The sequence below is a fragment of the Podarcis raffonei genome, chromosome 8 (genome assembly GCF_027172205.1).
Source record: "Podarcis raffonei isolate rPodRaf1 chromosome 8, rPodRaf1.pri, whole genome shotgun sequence".
Taxonomy (NCBI): domain Eukaryota; kingdom Metazoa; phylum Chordata; class Lepidosauria; order Squamata; family Lacertidae; genus Podarcis; species Podarcis raffonei.
The window spans coordinates 15794686-15811787 of NC_070609.1; the positions used below are offsets into that span (position 1 = coordinate 15794686).

At 45.0% G+C, this 17102-nt stretch overlaps 3 protein-coding genes across 7 annotated transcripts in view; 2 read left to right on the plus strand and 1 right to left on the minus strand.

The window, feature by feature from the left end:
• Window positions 1-7644, plus strand: part of LOC128419212 (interferon-inducible GTPase 5-like) — a 29349-nt gene extending 21705 nt beyond the window's left edge. Inside the window, exon 2 of the mRNA XM_053399638.1 lies at window positions 6384-7644. Coding sequence (XP_053255613.1) covers window positions 6385-7644 — 1260 coding nt within the window. The 5' untranslated portion in view covers window position 6384. The remainder of the gene's footprint in view (window positions 1-6383) is intronic.
• The window catches only part of LOC128418419 (interferon-inducible GTPase 5-like), a 169620-nt gene that overhangs the window by 29269 nt on the left and 123249 nt on the right, over window positions 1-17102 (plus strand). The gene's annotated exons all lie outside the window — the stretch shown is intronic.
• LOC128418426 (interferon-inducible GTPase 5-like) overlaps window positions 1009-17102 on the minus strand; it is a 219045-nt gene continuing 202951 nt past the window's right edge. For 4 of the 5 annotated variants that reach the window (XM_053398094.1, XM_053398093.1, XM_053398090.1 and 1 more), the window contains one exon: window positions 1009-2652. In XM_053398094.1, the coding sequence (XP_053254069.1) occupies window positions 1395-2651 (1257 nt within the window). In that variant the 5' untranslated portion in view covers window position 2652 and the 3' untranslated portion in view covers window positions 1009-1394. Of the gene's footprint in view, window positions 2653-12817; window positions 13080-17102 lie in introns of those variants that run through there. The other variant, XM_053398092.1, reaches the window with a different exon arrangement.

The following is a 17102-nucleotide window of genomic DNA, read 5'->3' on the forward strand; positions in this document are numbered from 1 at the left end:
TTTTGAGCAAGATTTGCTGGGAGGAAGAAGGAGGAAGAAAAATCCCTTGTAGCCCAAACAGTCTGTAGGCTCTGCTATCCTCATACGGAACGAGCCTGAGGAAGCAGACTCGTGTTTTAAAGAATGCCATAACAAAAAGTTCAAAATGGCTGCAAGTCCTGAACTTTATGAATCTTGAACTTTTAACTATGTTTTAAAAACAATTCTAGCCCCTGTGGAAACATGTTGGTACAGGCAACTCTCCCAAGCCAACTAACCCAAGATGTCTCCCTTTGAGAGATGACCCTCTTCCTCAAACCAAGGGAGAATAGAGGAGCTGCTGCATTAGTGTCAGGAAAGCATTTTGAAAGTAAAAGGGGGGAGAGAACAGGCAGTGTGACAGTTTTGCTTTGTTCAGGGGGGAAATGTATGCTCAATTTCTACGAAGCAGAAATCAAGTTTCTCATCTCAGTTCCTATTACAACGAAATTAACCCCCCTTTCATATCAACACAGAAAATTCAGTGTTCAAGGATGAGTCTTCAGGCAAATAGCAAATGCATTTCCTTTACTTGGTGGAACTTAATTGAGCACTACAGAAAATAAGATAAATGAGGTTAATAACATAAAAACATCATAATATGTTACCATTACCAATCTAAAATATTGTTAAGGCTGAGAAAACTTGACTAATTGTTAAATAAATTACAATTGCCTGAATCAGCAAGGCTAGAATTGGGAAGGAAGCAAAATATTACATGGGTCAAATGAGAGAGAGAGATGCTCCAAGAAAGGGGTATTTATTCCCAAATTCTGTTTTGAAGGAGGTAATTTTTTAATAAGCTTTCTCAATTATCAAAGAAAAGCAAGACTGCATTCCACAAGATCTGCAACTTTATTATTATTATTATTATTATTATTATTATTATTATTATTATTAGAATTTATATACCGCCCTATACCCAGAGGTCTCAGGGCAGTTCACAGAAAACTTCATGAAAGGAAGAAACTATATGCCCAAAATACTTCTACACTAATTTTTATTATTGCCTACTATCATCTAACAAAATAACTTGAGCAATATCTAATAAAACTACACCTAAATCCAACAATTATTTCTTAAAGGCCTATATGGGGAGAAGTTACACGGAGAGGTTTCAATAGCATGCTACATGAATATGACAAATGTGTCTACATTACATCTGAGCATATTTTAAAAGTATCAGTTAAAAATAGCATTCACTGTGGACACAACATGTTTTGCGGTAAGGCAAATCAACTATAAGGCTTGCTCCATTGTCTCTAGAACAAGCCAAAATGGGTATGAAAAGGGGTGCCAAAGTGGGAAAACTTGCCATAGCAGCAGCAGCAGCTCCCATTACCCCACCTTGGGTTGCATCATGTCTTGTGCCAGTTCTACTTGGCCCTGAAATGCTCTGCCTCATACTCTTCCAGTCCTAGGGCTTTCTTTCGAACCCTTTCAGCATCCTCAGCTAGATTATCCAGGAAGTTTGACAACATCCAATAAGTGGTGGCAAAAGACACCGCTGTTGCTACCAAGCTTCCAACTACGGAAGGCGGGAATAATTCTTTTGCATAATTGGTTATTAGCTTTGTAACCAGATCGATGTTAATTTCTATCATCTGAGGAGACTTCATCACGGCCTTCAGTTCTTCAACAGGCTTCCTGACCAATCTGGCCCGCCTAGCTAAGGAGCCATCATCCAGCTCAAACATCTTGTAAAAGTCAACAATGGACTTAAGCAAGGACTCATCATAAGGCGGAGGAAGGCCTGGAGTGGAAATAGCATTGATGCCAGCATACACCAGGGATATTTTGAACAGGTGGCTCTTCAGCGCAGATTTCTTCTTTTCTGCGAATTCAGGGGAAAAGATGGGAAGGCTGAGCAGGAATGCAAGTCTCTGCAGGCTGGGCAGATCTTTCTCCAAGGTCTCCACCAGTTGGGAGAAGTCATACTTGTCAAGGTCAAAGGAGGAGATCAAAAAGACTTGAGGGATGGTGTTCCTGAAGCACTTCCTAAGCTGCTTCTTGAATTCATTCCTCATCTTTTCAAGGACTTCCTCTGCATTGAAGGTATTTGGATAAGACCTTTCCATGTTGGATAGATCTGAATCTACTTTGGAGCGCACAAAATAACACTTCTTCTCCATCTTCTGGATCGCCTGAGCTAGGTTAATGTGGTTGCATCGGAATCTCTCTGAGCCAACAATGATAAAGAAGTCATAGCGGGGGAAATCCACCTTCTTAAGGTAACTGTATGGTGAAAAATCTGGGGATCCAATTCCTGGCAGGTCCCAGAATTTCACTTTGGGATAGTTAGAATGGGTATAAACATTTGGATTCAGTGTGGTTTCTGTCACTCCTACAGGGGCGGCACCATCATCTTCTGCCTTCAGGCCTCGGAGAGCATTGATGAGGGTTGATTTCCCAGAGCCCGTCTCTCCAGTGATGGCAATGTGAAGCTCAGTGTTTTCCAACTCCTCCAGCTCCTCTTTTACCTCAGAAGCTGCTTCCTTCATTCCACCATCACTGAAAGCCTCCATAAACTTCTTATATATCTTGATTCCTATATCTGCGTTCACGCCTGTATTTTTCAATATAGCCTGGAAAATCTCATACAAGGATGAAAGTTTTTCCTCATATGAATTCATCCTAGAAGAAAAAGGGAGAGCTCAGAAAGGCTTGGTCAGTACTATTGGCCCATCTAGCTTGGAAACTCAGTGATGATTTACACTCAGCTCAAATATAAATATTCTCTGCTCAGCAAGAAAAAGCTTGAATTTTGATTCTGTGGGCATTTCTACAATGAATTCCTTTTGTGCTCAGTGTTGCTCTTAAATTTACATTCTTCTCAGTGTCCACACAACAGCATCATTATCAAAATGCCATTTTATATTTCACACACCCCATTGAATCCAGACTTTCAATTTCCTTGCTTTTTCTGTTTTTGTTTTTATAAATTGAGTTTTGCGCAGAAACTGTAAATTCAGATTAAATGCCAAGAAAACATCGGAATTTTGATGAGGACATTGTCATGTAGACACTCAAAAACTTTCATGTATAAGTAGAAAGAAGTCCTCAATAAACTGTGGTGTGGAAGCTTCCTACCAGAAGTGGCTCACTGTCACAGGACTGCCAGGGAATGCCTTTGAGGAGCGGGAACAGGCAGAGGGAGACAGAGAAGAAGTGATGGATGGGGAAGAGGGAGAGATCCCGGAGGCGGAACGGCTCTCTGATGCTGAAGCAGAGCCCCAGCACCACACAGGAACAGATGGAGAGCCTGCACAGGAGAGCTGTCTGCACAGGAGAGGAGGGGGTTAAAACACAGGGAGGAGAGACGTCCCATGAAACTTCCCCGCCTTTTGGAGGAGAAGCCGGAGAAGACCACTCCCCGAATCTGAACTGGACGATTCGGAGGCATGATTGTAATGTGCTGCTTGTACATATGTAAAATAAAGAACTGCAAATATCTCTTAAGTGAGCAGAGGTGCTGTAGTAAAGTTGGGAATTTCAAACTTTGGTCTGGACAGGAGCAGAGAGTATTGTGGGTAATTAAGAGCCACAAGAGTTACAGAGAGGTCTGTTGTTTTAACCTTGCAGACCAATAGTCTCCAAATGTGTGAATTGTTATCTAGGAAGGAAATTCTCCAGTGATTTGGTACCTTGACACCTGGGGCTCAAACTATTCACACCCACCTAGTGTTGCCATCAATCTCTTAATTACTACATCTGTGAAATGTCCAAGGAAGCAGATGAGCCTTTGATCCAGGTTCTAAGACTTTAATGAGCTCACCTGTCAAAAGTTGAAATTATTAGCCCACAAGCTGGTCATTGGTGAATTTGAATGTAATCAAGAATGGTGATTGGGTCTGGGTTCTGGTTCCACGTGAGATTTGTGAATAAAAGATCTTGAGAATGGCTGAGAAAGCACGCCCTGCAACCTGCAAATCCCCCGGGCTGTTAGCTTACGAGCAGCTGTCCTGTGTCTCTTGTGATGGAGATTCCTGTGTCTTTGTAATGCGGATCTACTGAAGGACTCTGAACTATCTTATCTCTACCTTTGTGCTTAGAAGTGAGTATGTTTAGTCAGCTATATTAAACAATGTCTTTATTTTTCTGGCTTGCAATCCACAAAAGATGTGCCTGCTTTTTAAGCATGTTAACTTTACGTTTTTTAAAATAAATTTTAAAAAAGAAACTTATTTCTGTCCTATGTGCCTGAGGGAAAATCTAAATCCAACGCCTGACTACTTGGTTACGCTATACCTAAAGAATTTCTGCCTGCAAGTTTGTGGAAGCAACTTGTAGAGTGGGGCAGCCGGTAATCAAAGGAGCATAGTCTTCTCCCTTGGACTGTGGCTCCAGGCACCCCAAGACGAGGGAGTGGTGGCAGCATTACCAACTCTGTGGCGTTTGGTTTTTGTAAAAAGTAAACTGCCCCCCCCCCCCGCCAGGCCAGGCCAGCGTCTCAGAAACCTGTCCCAGCTGCAGGGTAAGGGCAGGTGAGGGGAGGGGTAAGTGGCCGGGCCGTTTACTGCAGGTGCTTATTGCAAAGAGCATACGCAAGTCATCACACTCACTCAGTGGGGCTGAGCCACAATGCTAGTTTACTGGCACTGCTGCTGCTTACCGGGAACGAGAGGGCAAGGCAGCTCAGAGGATAGTGTTGCATTCATGCTCTGGTAGGAGCATTGCATTTGATCAGCTGGTGTGTCTGCACCATGCTGAACTCCCGACCACTTTGCACCACCTCTCCTTCCTGGTTAAGACACGGGGACACACCAATTGGTAAATGAACCTTGTGGCTCCACCCCACGGAATGAGGCACTTCTGCTCTGTTCAGATTTTCTTAAATATTTCCCTTGATCCAATTCACTGTGCTCACTTGCGCCCACACTTGAAAGGATTGCCATAAGGCATATCAGTGCCAGAATTTCACAAAGTACTCATATATCCATACACTTTCACACTTTGCAACTTTCATTACAATTAGAGTTCTGCAGCAGTGCCTCTACTGCCAGGACCCCTGGAAAATCCCATTTCCCAGGCTCCTAATTCTTGTATCTCCCAGGGACCCTGCTGCTCAACCCATTGCTGCTGGTGCATTCTTGACATCATGGAAAGCCTACTGCGGGCTCTCCCTATTGCCTATATAGCATTCTAGGCAGAGGTGCCAACTTGAATAAAATATTGGGGGAGACCAGGTAAACTCTGCCCTATCTAATTGATCACATGCCACATGTTGGCTCCTATGATTCTGGGATTGGGAGCTAGCTTAAATGAGATATTAGGGTCCCCTCTAAGCCTGTGATTTCATAACTGTAAGATTGGATTTTGTAGTAAAAGGAACAGCTGAAGTGGTCAAACTAATCTGGCCAAGTTCATGGATCTGGCCAAGCCTGTTGGGCCTCCATTTACATGTCTAAAGTGTTTGTGAAGTACAGATGTGTTTCCATAGAAATGACTAGCTAGTGATGCTTCAAGAAGGAGAGGATAGGCTTTCCCCCCATCAACTGGCTGAATGCCACCTCACCAGGAGCTGGGGCTAGCCGTTGTCTAGTCTCATCTGGAGCAGGGAAGCCTTATGGGGAATTAACATCTGCTGGAGTGTTAATGCTGTGAGCCCTTCCATCTTGTGCTGAGGTGGTGGGTGGGTGGGTGTGCAAACACAGCACCATATATCAAAAAGACACCACAGTTTCCAGTGGCCTTCATTCCAAGCAAAAAGATTCCAAGGCAAGTGTTGGCATCCTTGAAGTGTCTCCCCACACGTGTGATGGCGCATTTCTTTGAGGTGGCAGGGTTGCTGGGAGGAAGAAGGAGGAAGAAAGACTAGGATCCATCTTGGGCAGGCTGGCTGCAGGCTGACTGGGAGAAATGCCCTGGGGCTGCACTACTGTGGGGGGACAAACCCTTCTTGAAAAGAGCATGCTGTAAGATCTGGACTCCCTCCGTGCAGACTGAAAATAGGGTAAATAGGTGAATAAACTATATTTCTTAAAGTCTCTGCTGTGTCTCAATTCTGCAAGGGACCACAGACCCTGGGTGCATGACAGCAACCCCATGGGCTCTTGCCACTGCTTGGCAGACAGAGAGGGAGGTTTTCTAACTCTGCTTCAGAAGCATGCCATTTGCTTCCCAATGCTGCTATAAACCTTAGGGGAAAGTTTCAGAGCAGCAGAATAAATATTCTTAGGGGAAAGCTTCAGAGCAGCAGAAGATCAAACATCATTAGGATCGCAAGGTTGCCAGCTGAGCAAGGGGAAAGCAGGCTGGGAGGTAATATTTATATTTGAGCTGAGTGTAAATCATCACTGAGTTTCCCAGCTAGATGGGCCAATAGTATTGACAAAGCCTTTCTAAGCTCTCCCTTTTTCTTCTAGGATGAATTCATATGCAGAAAAACTTTCATTGTTCTCTGAGGGTATCCAGGCTATATTGAAAAATACAGCTGTGAATGTAGACCCCGATATATTTTTCAATATAACAATCAAGATATATGAGGAGGCTTTCAGTGATGGTGGAATGAAGGAAGCAGCTTTTGAGGTAAAAGAGGAGCTGGAGGAGTTGGAAAACACTGAGCTTGACATTGCCATCACTGGAGAGACGGGCTCTGGGAAATCATCCCTCATCAATGCTCTCCGAGGCATGAAGGCAGAAGATGATGGTGCCGCCCCTGTAGGAGTGACAGAAATGACACTAGATCCAAAGTTTTATCTGCATCCTAACTATCCCAAAATGAAATTCTGGGACCTGCCAGGAATTGGATCCCCACATTTTTCACCAGACAGTTACCTTAAGAAGGTGGATTTCCAACGGTATGACTTCTTTATCATTGTTGGCTCAGAGAGATTCCGATCCAACCTCATTAACCTAGCTCAGGCGATCCAGAAGATGGAGAAGAAGTGTTATTTTGTGCGCTCCAAAGTAGATTCAGATCTATACAACATGGAAAGGTCTTACCCAAATACCTTCAATGCAGAGGAAGTCCTTGAAATGATGAGGGATGACTTCAAGAAGCAGCTTGAGAAGTGCTTCAGGAACACCATCCCTCAAGTCTTTTTGATCTCCTCCTGGGACCTTGGCAAGTATGACTTCCCCCGACTGGTGGAGACCTTGGAGAAAGATCTGCCCAGCCTGAAGAGACATGCATTCCTGCTCAGCCTTCCCATGTTTTCCCCTGAATTCACAGAAAAGAAGAAATCTGCGCTGAAGAGCCACCTGTGGAAAATATCCCTGGTGTCTGCTGGCATCAATGCTATTCCCATTCCAGACCTTCCTCTGGCTTGTGATACTGCCCTCTTGCTTGGGTCCATGGTTGCCTTCTACAAGAGATTTGAGCTGGATGATGGCTCCTTAGCTAGGCTGGCCAGATTGGCCAGGAAGCCTGTTGAAGAACTGAAGGCCGTGATGAAGTCTCCTCAGGAGAAAGAAATTAACAGGGATCTGGTTATAAAGGAAATAACCAATTATACAAAAGAATTTTTCCCTCCTTCCCTAGTTAGAAGCTTGGTAGCAGCAGGGGTGTCTTTTGTCATCACTTATTGGATGCTGTTGAGCTTCCTGGATAATCTAGCTGAGGATGCTGAAAGGGTTCGAAAGAAAGCCCTGGAACCCATAGCCCCAGGCAGGCACGGGACTTGATGCCACCCAAGGTGAAGTAAGTAGGAGCTGCTGCTGCTGCGATGGCAAAATTTCCCACTTTGGCACCCTTTTTCATTCTCATTTTGGCTGGTTCTAGAGACAATGAAGCAGACCCTATAGCTGACTTGCCTTACCGCAATACAACACAATCAAGCTTTAAAAAATAGGAATAAAAAGCAACAATTTTTGTAAAGTCCTTTGGAGACAAGCATGCCAGACAGGCACACCACTGCTCCCCATTTCCTGTATGGAACCCAATACTCTTATGAATTGAATTGGCCAGGTTTAATCATCCCACCTGTAATGGGAATTGGGGGTTGCTCGTGCGTAAGTTGCCGCCACTCTCGGCGAGGTTGCCTGGATAAACCTTTCCCGGGCTGGACAGTCCTGATTCCGCGTCTGTCTCAGTCACTGGCAGAATCCGTCAGTGGGCGTTTCCTGAACTACTTCCAACATAAAAGTTCCTTGACGGATAGTCTCCGCCTAGCCTCCCTGCACGGAAGTCTTCTGCGCAGGGTGGGTGTGGGCAGTGGAGGACCCGTGCTCTCCCCGCTGGTCTCTGGCGAAGAGTCCTGGAGCCAACTCTCTGAAGCCTGCCTCTGCCCACCTTTCTCCCTGGTGTAACGCTGATTTCCTTCCCCGTTCACTGAGTCCCCTCTTTTCCTGCTGGGACCTTCTCCGGCATCGCTTGGGAGCCCTTCCTCCACTCCTGACTGCGATGGCAGTTCCCTGACACCACCCTTAGAGATTCATTAAACATGTCATGTCCATAGTGAATGCTATTTTTAACTGATACTTTTTAAATATGCTCAGATGTAAATAAGACACATTTGTCATATTGATGTAACATCCTATTGAAACCTCTCTGTGTAACTTCTACCCAGGTATGCCTTTAAAAAAGAGAATTGTTTGACTTTGATGTAGTTTTATTAGATGTTGCTAAAACTGCTTCGTTAGATGATAGTAGGCAATAATTAAAATTACTGTGGAAGTTGAAGTGTAGGTATTTTGGGCATATAGTTTTTTCCTTTCATGAAGTTTTCTGTGAACTGCCCTGAGACCTCTGGGTATAGGGCAGTATATAAATTCAATTTAGAATAATAATAATAATAATAATAATAATAACAATGATGATGATGAAGTTGCAGATTTTGTGGAATGCAATCTTGCCTTTCATCGATAATTGAGAAAGCATAGGGAAAAAACCTCCTGCAAAGGAGAATTTGGGAATAAATACCCCTTCCTTGGAGCGTCTTTCTCTCATTTGGCCCATGTAATATTTTGTTTCCTGTCCAATTCTAGCCTTGCTGATTCAGGCAATTATGATTTAGTTAAGATTTAGTCAAGGTTTCTCAGCCTTAACAATATTTCAGATTTGTAATGCTAACATACTATACTGTTTTGATGTTATTAACCTCATTTATCTTATTTTCTGTAGTGCTCAATTAAGTTCCACCAAGTAAAGGAAAGGCATTTGCTATGTGTCTGAAGACTCATCCTTGAATACTGAATTTTCTGTGTTGATATGAAGGGGGAGGGGGGCTAATTTCGTCATAAATGGAACTGAGATGAGAAACTGGATTTCTGCTTCATAGAAATCAAGCATACATTTCCCCCCTGAATGAAGCAAAACCGTCACACTGCCTGGTCTCCTCTTCCCCTTTTATTTCAAAAATGCTTTGCTGACACTTCCCTTGGTTTGAGGAAGAGGGTCATCTCTCAAAGGGAGAGATCCTGGGTTAGGTGGCCAGGGAGAGTCGCCTGCACCACAGGGGCTAGAAATTATTTTAAAACATAGTTAAAAGATCAAGATTCATAAAGTTAAGGACTTGCACACCATTTTGAACTTTTTGTTATGGCATTCCTTAAAACATAGGTCTCACTTCTTTGTTCAGTCGGATTATAGTAGAGCCTACAGACAATTTGGACTCTGAGGGATTTTGTGAGCTTGGGTTTTGCACGGGTGGTTTTGCTTTTTTGGTTAAAACACACTGGAACATAATGGTCATGGCCCACTGCAGCAGCTCAGGAAGATGCATGGCTGGTGGTTGACACTTTATTGGCAAGAGAAACACTGACAGCAGCTCCCACAGGGCGACTTCTTCTGCACGGAAGCCGCTGCTGCTCATTCCTCTTCAAGCCCCTTCTGGTACTAGGAGATGGTGGAGCAGGGGAAGGTGGGGAGTCAACTGGCCCATCCCTTGGCTGAACACTTTCTTCTTCCTCCACCTCATCCTGCCCTAACTCTTCTTCTTCTTCCTTCTCCTGGTCTGGCTCCCATAAACCGGTGGCTCCCTTTCCTGGGTCAGCCTCCTGGCCCCCTGTTTCCGCCACATTCACAATCCCCAACATCTATTCTCTGAGGAAGAATCAACCCAAGACGTTTTGTTGCCTGAGGTGGACAAGATGGCTGCTGCCCCTCCCTCCATTCCGTGAGCAGAAAGCAACTGGATCAGCCATGGAATGACTTTAGAACACTGGCAATGGAGCCCTGTCCTCTCCTCACATGAGGGAAATGGCCTTGGGGGACTTAGGCAGACTGTTTCCAAAGGGGTAGCCATGTCAGTTTGTTGAAGCAAAAACAGCAAAGGCAGGCCCTCCAAGTGTTCCTATTTTCCAAGGACACCCCTGATTTAGAGACGCCGTCCTGGTTTCTGATTTGATCCTGGAACGTCCCACTTTTCCTTAGGATGTCCCTATTTTCATTGGAGAAAAGTTGAAGGGTCTGGAGTTCTCTGACCCCTGAGCCTCCTGAAGGCAATATTGTATGGGGAAGTTATTTTAAAATGTTTAATGTTTTATTATTATTTTATATTTGTTGGTAGCTGCCCAGAGTGGCTGGGGCACCCCAGTAAAATGTGTGGGGCTAAAAATAGTAAAATTATCATTATGGAATGGGACGTCCCTGTTTTCACTGGAGAAATTTGGAGGGTATGCAAAGGGTCTCATGGCATCTGAAAAGAGGAGAGTGGCTAGTGGGGATCCTCAAGGGCAATGGTTAGGGATAGCCGCCACCACTGGGCTTCCTCCAATACGCACACTCTCAGCATCTGCTACCTGAGGCAGCTGCTTCACACTGGCTAATAGTAGGTTGGGCTAGACCAAGAAAATGGCAACACCCGGTGACAGAACATGGAACAAGCCTTCCTGAAGATAAATTAGAGGTTGGGTGGCTTTGTGGAGCCTCCTGCTCAAGCAGCCAGTCCTTCAAATTTCCTCATGCTGGGGGTAGCACTAACATTGATCTATGGGCCTGATCTATCCAGACCTAAATGAATTTGTGTGAAGGCCAAGGCTGAAGAGTTAGGGAGTGAATGCCACATGAAATGCCATTCCCTCACTGAAACAGGTTGCATTATTTTGACCCCCCACAATGAAACAAATGGTTGAAACTCCCCATTGTCACCCACGAATAGAGTGGTAAATTGTGGGAGGGGTGGTTTAAAAAGGTAAAGGTAAAGGGACCCCTGACCATTAGGTCCAGTTGTGACCGACTCTGGGGTTGTGGCACTCATCTCGCTTTATTGGCCGAGGGAGCCGGTGTCCAGCTTCCAGGTCATGTGGCCAGCATGACTAAGCTGCTTCTGGTGAACCAGAGCTGTTAAGTTGTGGGCGAACATAGCAGACGACACAGTGATTCTGCAAACAGCTCTTCTTTATTCAGATGTCAGAACAGAACTAAACTGAGGGGCTCAGTCCGCCTGCTTATATAGAGCTCCAGAACAATGTAACTGTTGCCATTTTCTAAAACTATCCAATCACTGAACGTCACTTTTCGATCCTTCATTTGCATACAAACTATCCAATCACTGAACGTCACTTTTTGATCCTTCATTTGCATAACTATCTACAGTATCCCCCTGTTGGCCCAGAGTGAGAACTTCAGTACATAACAAGAGCAACGCATGGAAACGCCGTTTACCTTCCCACCGAAGCGGTACCTATTTATCTACTTGCACTTTGACGTGCTTTCGAACTGATAGGTTGGCAGGAGCAGGGAGCTCACCCCATCACGGGGATTCAAACCGCTGACCTTCTGATCGACAAGTCCTAGGCTCTGTGGTATACTATTCTCTGCTCAGCAAGAAAAAGTTTGAATTTTGATTCTGTGGGCATTTCTACAAGAAATTCCTTTTGTGCTCAGTGTTGCTCTTAAATTTACATTCTTCTCAGTGTCCACACAACAGCATCATTATCAAAATGCCATTTTATATTTCACACACCCCATTGAAACCAGACTTTCAATTTCCTTGCTCCTCGGCCTGGTTTGGAAAAGGAAAGTAGGAGAGATCCCCTTATGCAGGGATCAATCGACTTTTGGGATATGGATTTGGGCCAGGAGGAGCTTGGAGCTTTTGGGGCCTTTGGACTTGGAGGAATTGTGAAACAAGATTTGGAATACTTTGTGGGCCCTGGCCTCAACTATGGAAATCTGGCGGACTTGTTAAGAAGGAGTCTAAGCATCGTTGGGTTGGAGCTCCCCCGAGATCTGCTTTTTAGCATCAAAGATTATCAAGAAGATCGGCAGAAGGGACGTCAAGAAGAGTTAAGAGCCTCGGATATAAGATCTCCAGGTTGATGGACTGTTGGAGGTTGATGGAACTGACGGCAGGGGCCAAGACCGGGGAGGGGAGACGGTGGAAGAAAATTGGGAATTTAAAGTGTATATATGGAGATTTTTTTTATAAAAAAAAAATTAATGAGAGATGGAAAAATCGTGGAATGAAATTTTTATGACCCTAGGGGAAATGTTTTAAGAGATCAAGTTCAAATATATTAGTTTTAATGAGAAATAAGATTAAATAAAGTAAAAATGGATGGTTAATTGGTGAAAGAAGAGAATGTAAAATTACAGTATATTAAGATAAATTATTAGGATAAAAACAAAGATGAAGGATTTGCTGAAATATTTAACTGAACTAGAATACATAGAGGGGAGGTGTGAGGAGGTCAAGGAAATAAGCTAAAGAAAGAAAGTTATGTAAAGGTTTGATTTGTTCTTTTTTGATTGTATGTATTTTTTTCTTTTCTTTTTTCTTTCCTTTTTTATCTGTTTTCCTTTTTTATTTTTTCTTTGATGTGACTTGTTTTTATGTATTGTTTTCTTTTCTTTTTTGTTTCTCTTTGTGACCTTTAAAATTTGAATAAATATCATTAAAAAAAAAAGACTTACTTGCTCCTCAAGATCCTTGACAAACAGTTGTTTGAGGATAGGACAGTTTATCTTCTCACTTCAGCTGCTCACACTCTCCTGTTCTCTCTGGACTTTGTGGCAGAAGAACTAGTTCAGAGTTTTATTGAAAAACAAAGCAATTGTCCAAGTCCCATGGCAACCAAAGTGAAAAACATCCAGATGGGCAGTCCTCATTCCTTGTCTTTCTCAGTCAGGCCGAGATGCATTTCCATGACAGGAAGCCTAGGGTAGATCCACTCCATTGATGTAATGTGGGGAGGGTCAGGGGGTGGTTGTCCCAGGCACAAAATTTTGAAGGGGCACAACCGGGTGAAGGTAAGGTTGTGGGGGGGGGTGGCAGGTGAACAAGCGAGTGACAATGGGTAGGGCAGATGTGGGGGGGGGGGCAGAGACAGGTGGGGGCAGGCATGGAAGGGCTGATCCCAGTGTTTCCTGGTCCAGGACTCCTTTCTGCGGGTACCACCTGTTGGGATACTGCCAGGGAGATAAAGTCCATCATGACTCCACGTCGTCTCCGGACGCCCATCGATCTCCCATAGACACGCAGTATCAGCAATTAGCGACAAGAGCTCCAGAAAATAGCTTCCCACATTCCTGGGCTGATGCACGCTCTATCAGCAGAATTCACACAGCGAAAGATGCACAGCAGGAATGTGGGAAGCTATTTTCTGGAGCTCATGTCGCTAATTGCTGATACTGCGTGTCTACGGGAGATCGATGGGCGTCCGGAGACAAAGTGGAGTCATGATGGACTTTATCTCCCTGGCAGTATCCCAACAATAGGTTTCGGGCCCAGATTCACGGCACTTACAGGAGAGTAAGACTGCGACAGACTGCTGAGGTATGTGCAAAAGCAAAAGCAAATGAGGCTTTTCTGTGGGCCGCTGCAAGAGTCTTTGAACTCCGGCTGGTCTAATTGGCCTGTGAGCCAAGCCAAGCAGGCTTCGTGATTAATGAGCTGCCGAGATAAGGAGTCTCTGAAGTGAAAAAGACTCACGGCTCAAGTAAAGAGCAGAAATGGAGTTTTTTCAAGCCTCTGAAGCTGCTGAGTGCCCAAAGTTAAACAAGCACAATTATGAGACCTGGGCTGTGTGGTGTGAGAGCTTGCTGCGACAGTTTGGAGTGTGGCATACTGTGTCTGAAGCCACTCCAGTTCCTCTGACAGATAGATGGAAGGCCCAACAGTCGAGGGCCATAGACCTAATCGTCTTGTCCGTCTCTCTGGAGGAAATTGCTACGCTAGCTGGCAACACGACTGCATGTCAGATGTGGAATGCTTTGAAAGTTGCCCATCTGCCGGTCATCCCAGCCCAGAGTTTGACTGCATCGGAGGTCCTGGCTGTTTCCCAGAATGCGAGTGAATGCAGGGATGCTGAGGGCACTGGTTGCAAGCTGCAGGGGGAGCTGACTGTGATGTCATCCCAGGCAGCATTCCAGTCTCCAGGGGGAGCCAAGGAGTCGGCAGCTGAGAGCTCTGTTTCTCATGGGAGCCAAGGTCATCGTCTTTGCAGAGGCCGGAAGGCCAGAGGTAAACAAAGACAGATGCCTGCAGATGGCCAGAAGCAGAAGGGGGGTGGAAAGCCCAAGCCAGGGAAAAACAAGGCCTTGTTTGCTGGCACTGCTTCACCAAAGGCTAAAGGCAAGTTTGATGGCCAGGAGCAGGGGGGCAAGCAGCAAAAGCCCACGCCGGTGGAAAACAAGGTTCTGCTTGCTGGAAAAACTGCTCCAAAGGCCAAGGCCAGATTTATTGTGGACTCAGGATGCACCCGCCATCTTTCAAAAGACCAGCACCTGTTTATCTCCTTCACACCTCAAGACGGAGAGATCCACCTGGCTGATGGAAGGACGTTGCAAATTGCAGGAAAAGGGACTGTGAAACTTGCAAGTCTGCACACTACCATCAGAGATGTACTTTATGTTCCAGGTGCCACAGACAATTTGCTCAGTGTCCCACAGCTGATTGTGCGTGGCTTTGAGATTTCCTTCAAGAGGAGCGTCTGTGTCATCAGGAAAGGCAAAGAGGACATTTTGCATGCAAAGTTTATAGATGGTTTATTCTGTATAACTTATGATGACAATGCTGTTATGTCTGATGTTGATTCTTGTTGTGTTGCACAAACTAACAAGGTTCTTCATGCAGGATGTATTCATGAAGCACATCGAAGATTTTGTCACATGTCTTGGCAAGCGCTAGCCAAGATGCCTGAGTTGGTTGAAGGTTTGAACATCAAACCCTGTAAGTTTCACATGAAATGTGTATCTTGTGCAGAGAACAAGGTGAAGGTTGCTCCAAAAGGCAAGGAGTCTAGCAGGCAGGCTTCCAAACCCTACCAGCTAGTGCACGCAGACCTGGTTGGTCCACTTGCACCCTCTTTGGGAGGAGCAAGGTACTTCATGGTTCTAATTGATTCTTTTTCCAGGTACATTCATGTGTTTATGCTTGAGCAGAAATCGCAAGCGTTTCCTAGGTTCAAGGCATTCTGTGCTTGGTTGGAGAATGTTCATGGTAAACGTATCGACTGTTTGTTTACTGATCGAGGCGGGGAGTTCACTTCTCAGCAGTTTGAAGCTTTCCTGACTGAGAAGGGAATCCAGCATGACTTGTCAACGCCTAGATCGCCATGGATGAATGGGCTTGCGGAGCGAGCAAATCAAACGTTGCTGCAAGGAATGAAAACCTTGTTGCATGATGCCAACCTCCCTGAGAAGTTTTTGGGGGAAGCTCTGTCGACGTTTGTTTATTCCTATAATCGCAGACTGTCATCACCTATTGGTTGTACTCCCTACGAGAAGATGTTTGGTAAGAAACCGAATGTCAAGCACATGAGAATCTTTGGTTCTGACATGTGGGTACACACCCCACAAAGCAACAAGCTTGGGAAGCGTGGGGCACATGGTTTGTTCATGGGGTACGAAAAAGGTGCATACAGAGTATGGATGACTAACTCTAAGTCCATTAAGTTCACAAAGAGTGTTGAGTACAATCCTAAGTGGGGGGAAAATGTGGGAATTTTCCAGAGTTACCCAGAGGAGGATGAAGGTGATGTGAAAAAAGCAGATGATGTTGAGAAAGCTGAGGATGATGATGGTGGTGATGATCAGAGTTCGGATTCCAGTTCAGTTGGTGGTGCTGCTGCTGGTGTCAGCGACAGTGATGACACAGCAGACTACAAGAGTGCAAAGGCCTCAGTCAGACCATCTGATGTGTCTGACAATGAACTGGAAGTACCACTGTTCACCATTGGTCACTTTTCTCCTAAGAAGGAGGAGATGAGTCCAGAAGACTTGCGTCTGGTTCGCAGGTCTGAAAGGGCGACCAAAGGCAGACCTCCAAAGAGGTTTGCTGATGAGTTTGCTAAGACGGCAACTGCTGTTCTTGGTAGCTCAGAGAAGGTGTGGGAACCTTCAAGCTTCAAAGAGGTTCAGGAGTTAACCTCTAAAGATGCTGAGCCTTGGCTTAATGCCATGAAGGCTGAAGTTGATTCCTTGAACAGGAACCAGACTTGGGAGCTGGTACCGGTAGTCCCAGGAATGAGACTGGTTGGCAGCAAATGGGTCTTCAAGGCCAAGACAGACCAGAATGGCAAGGTTGTCAGACACAAAGCCAGATTGGTTGCCAGAGGTTTTTCACAGGTACCAGGACAGGATTACCACGAGACCTACTCGCCCACCGTCAAATATGAGAGCATTCGGCTGATGCTCAAGATCGCTGCAGAGGAGAAACTGCATGTTTCCCATCATGACATTAATACAGCTTTTTTGTACGGGATTTTGGGGGAGGAGCTGTACATGCTTCCACCTGATGGAATGCAGATTCAGAAAGGACTCATTCAGGTGTCCTACATGCCAGGAAGTGAAATTCCTGCTGATCTGTTGTCTAAGGTTGTTAACAGAGAACAACTTAAGGTTTATGTACAGAGGTTGCAATTGGGTTGAACCACAGGTACTACAGGTTACACGGAAAGGGGGAGGATGTTAGGATATTTCCGTTCCACCTTAAAAGGGAGCAGGCTATGTGAGTCACATAGTCTGCGTATTTCCTGTTCACAGGATGTTTATGTTTCCTATTGCTTTCGTCTCTCTCTGTGCCTGAACACACAAGCAGGCAGTCATGTTTTTTCTTTGTTCTGACCAACGCTGAATAAACTTGTAAATATGCTCTCCTGCTGTGCATCTTTCGCTGTGTGAATTCTGCTGATAGAGCGTGCATCAGCCCAGGAATGTGGGAAGCTATTTTCTGGAGCTCATGTCGCTAATTGCTGAT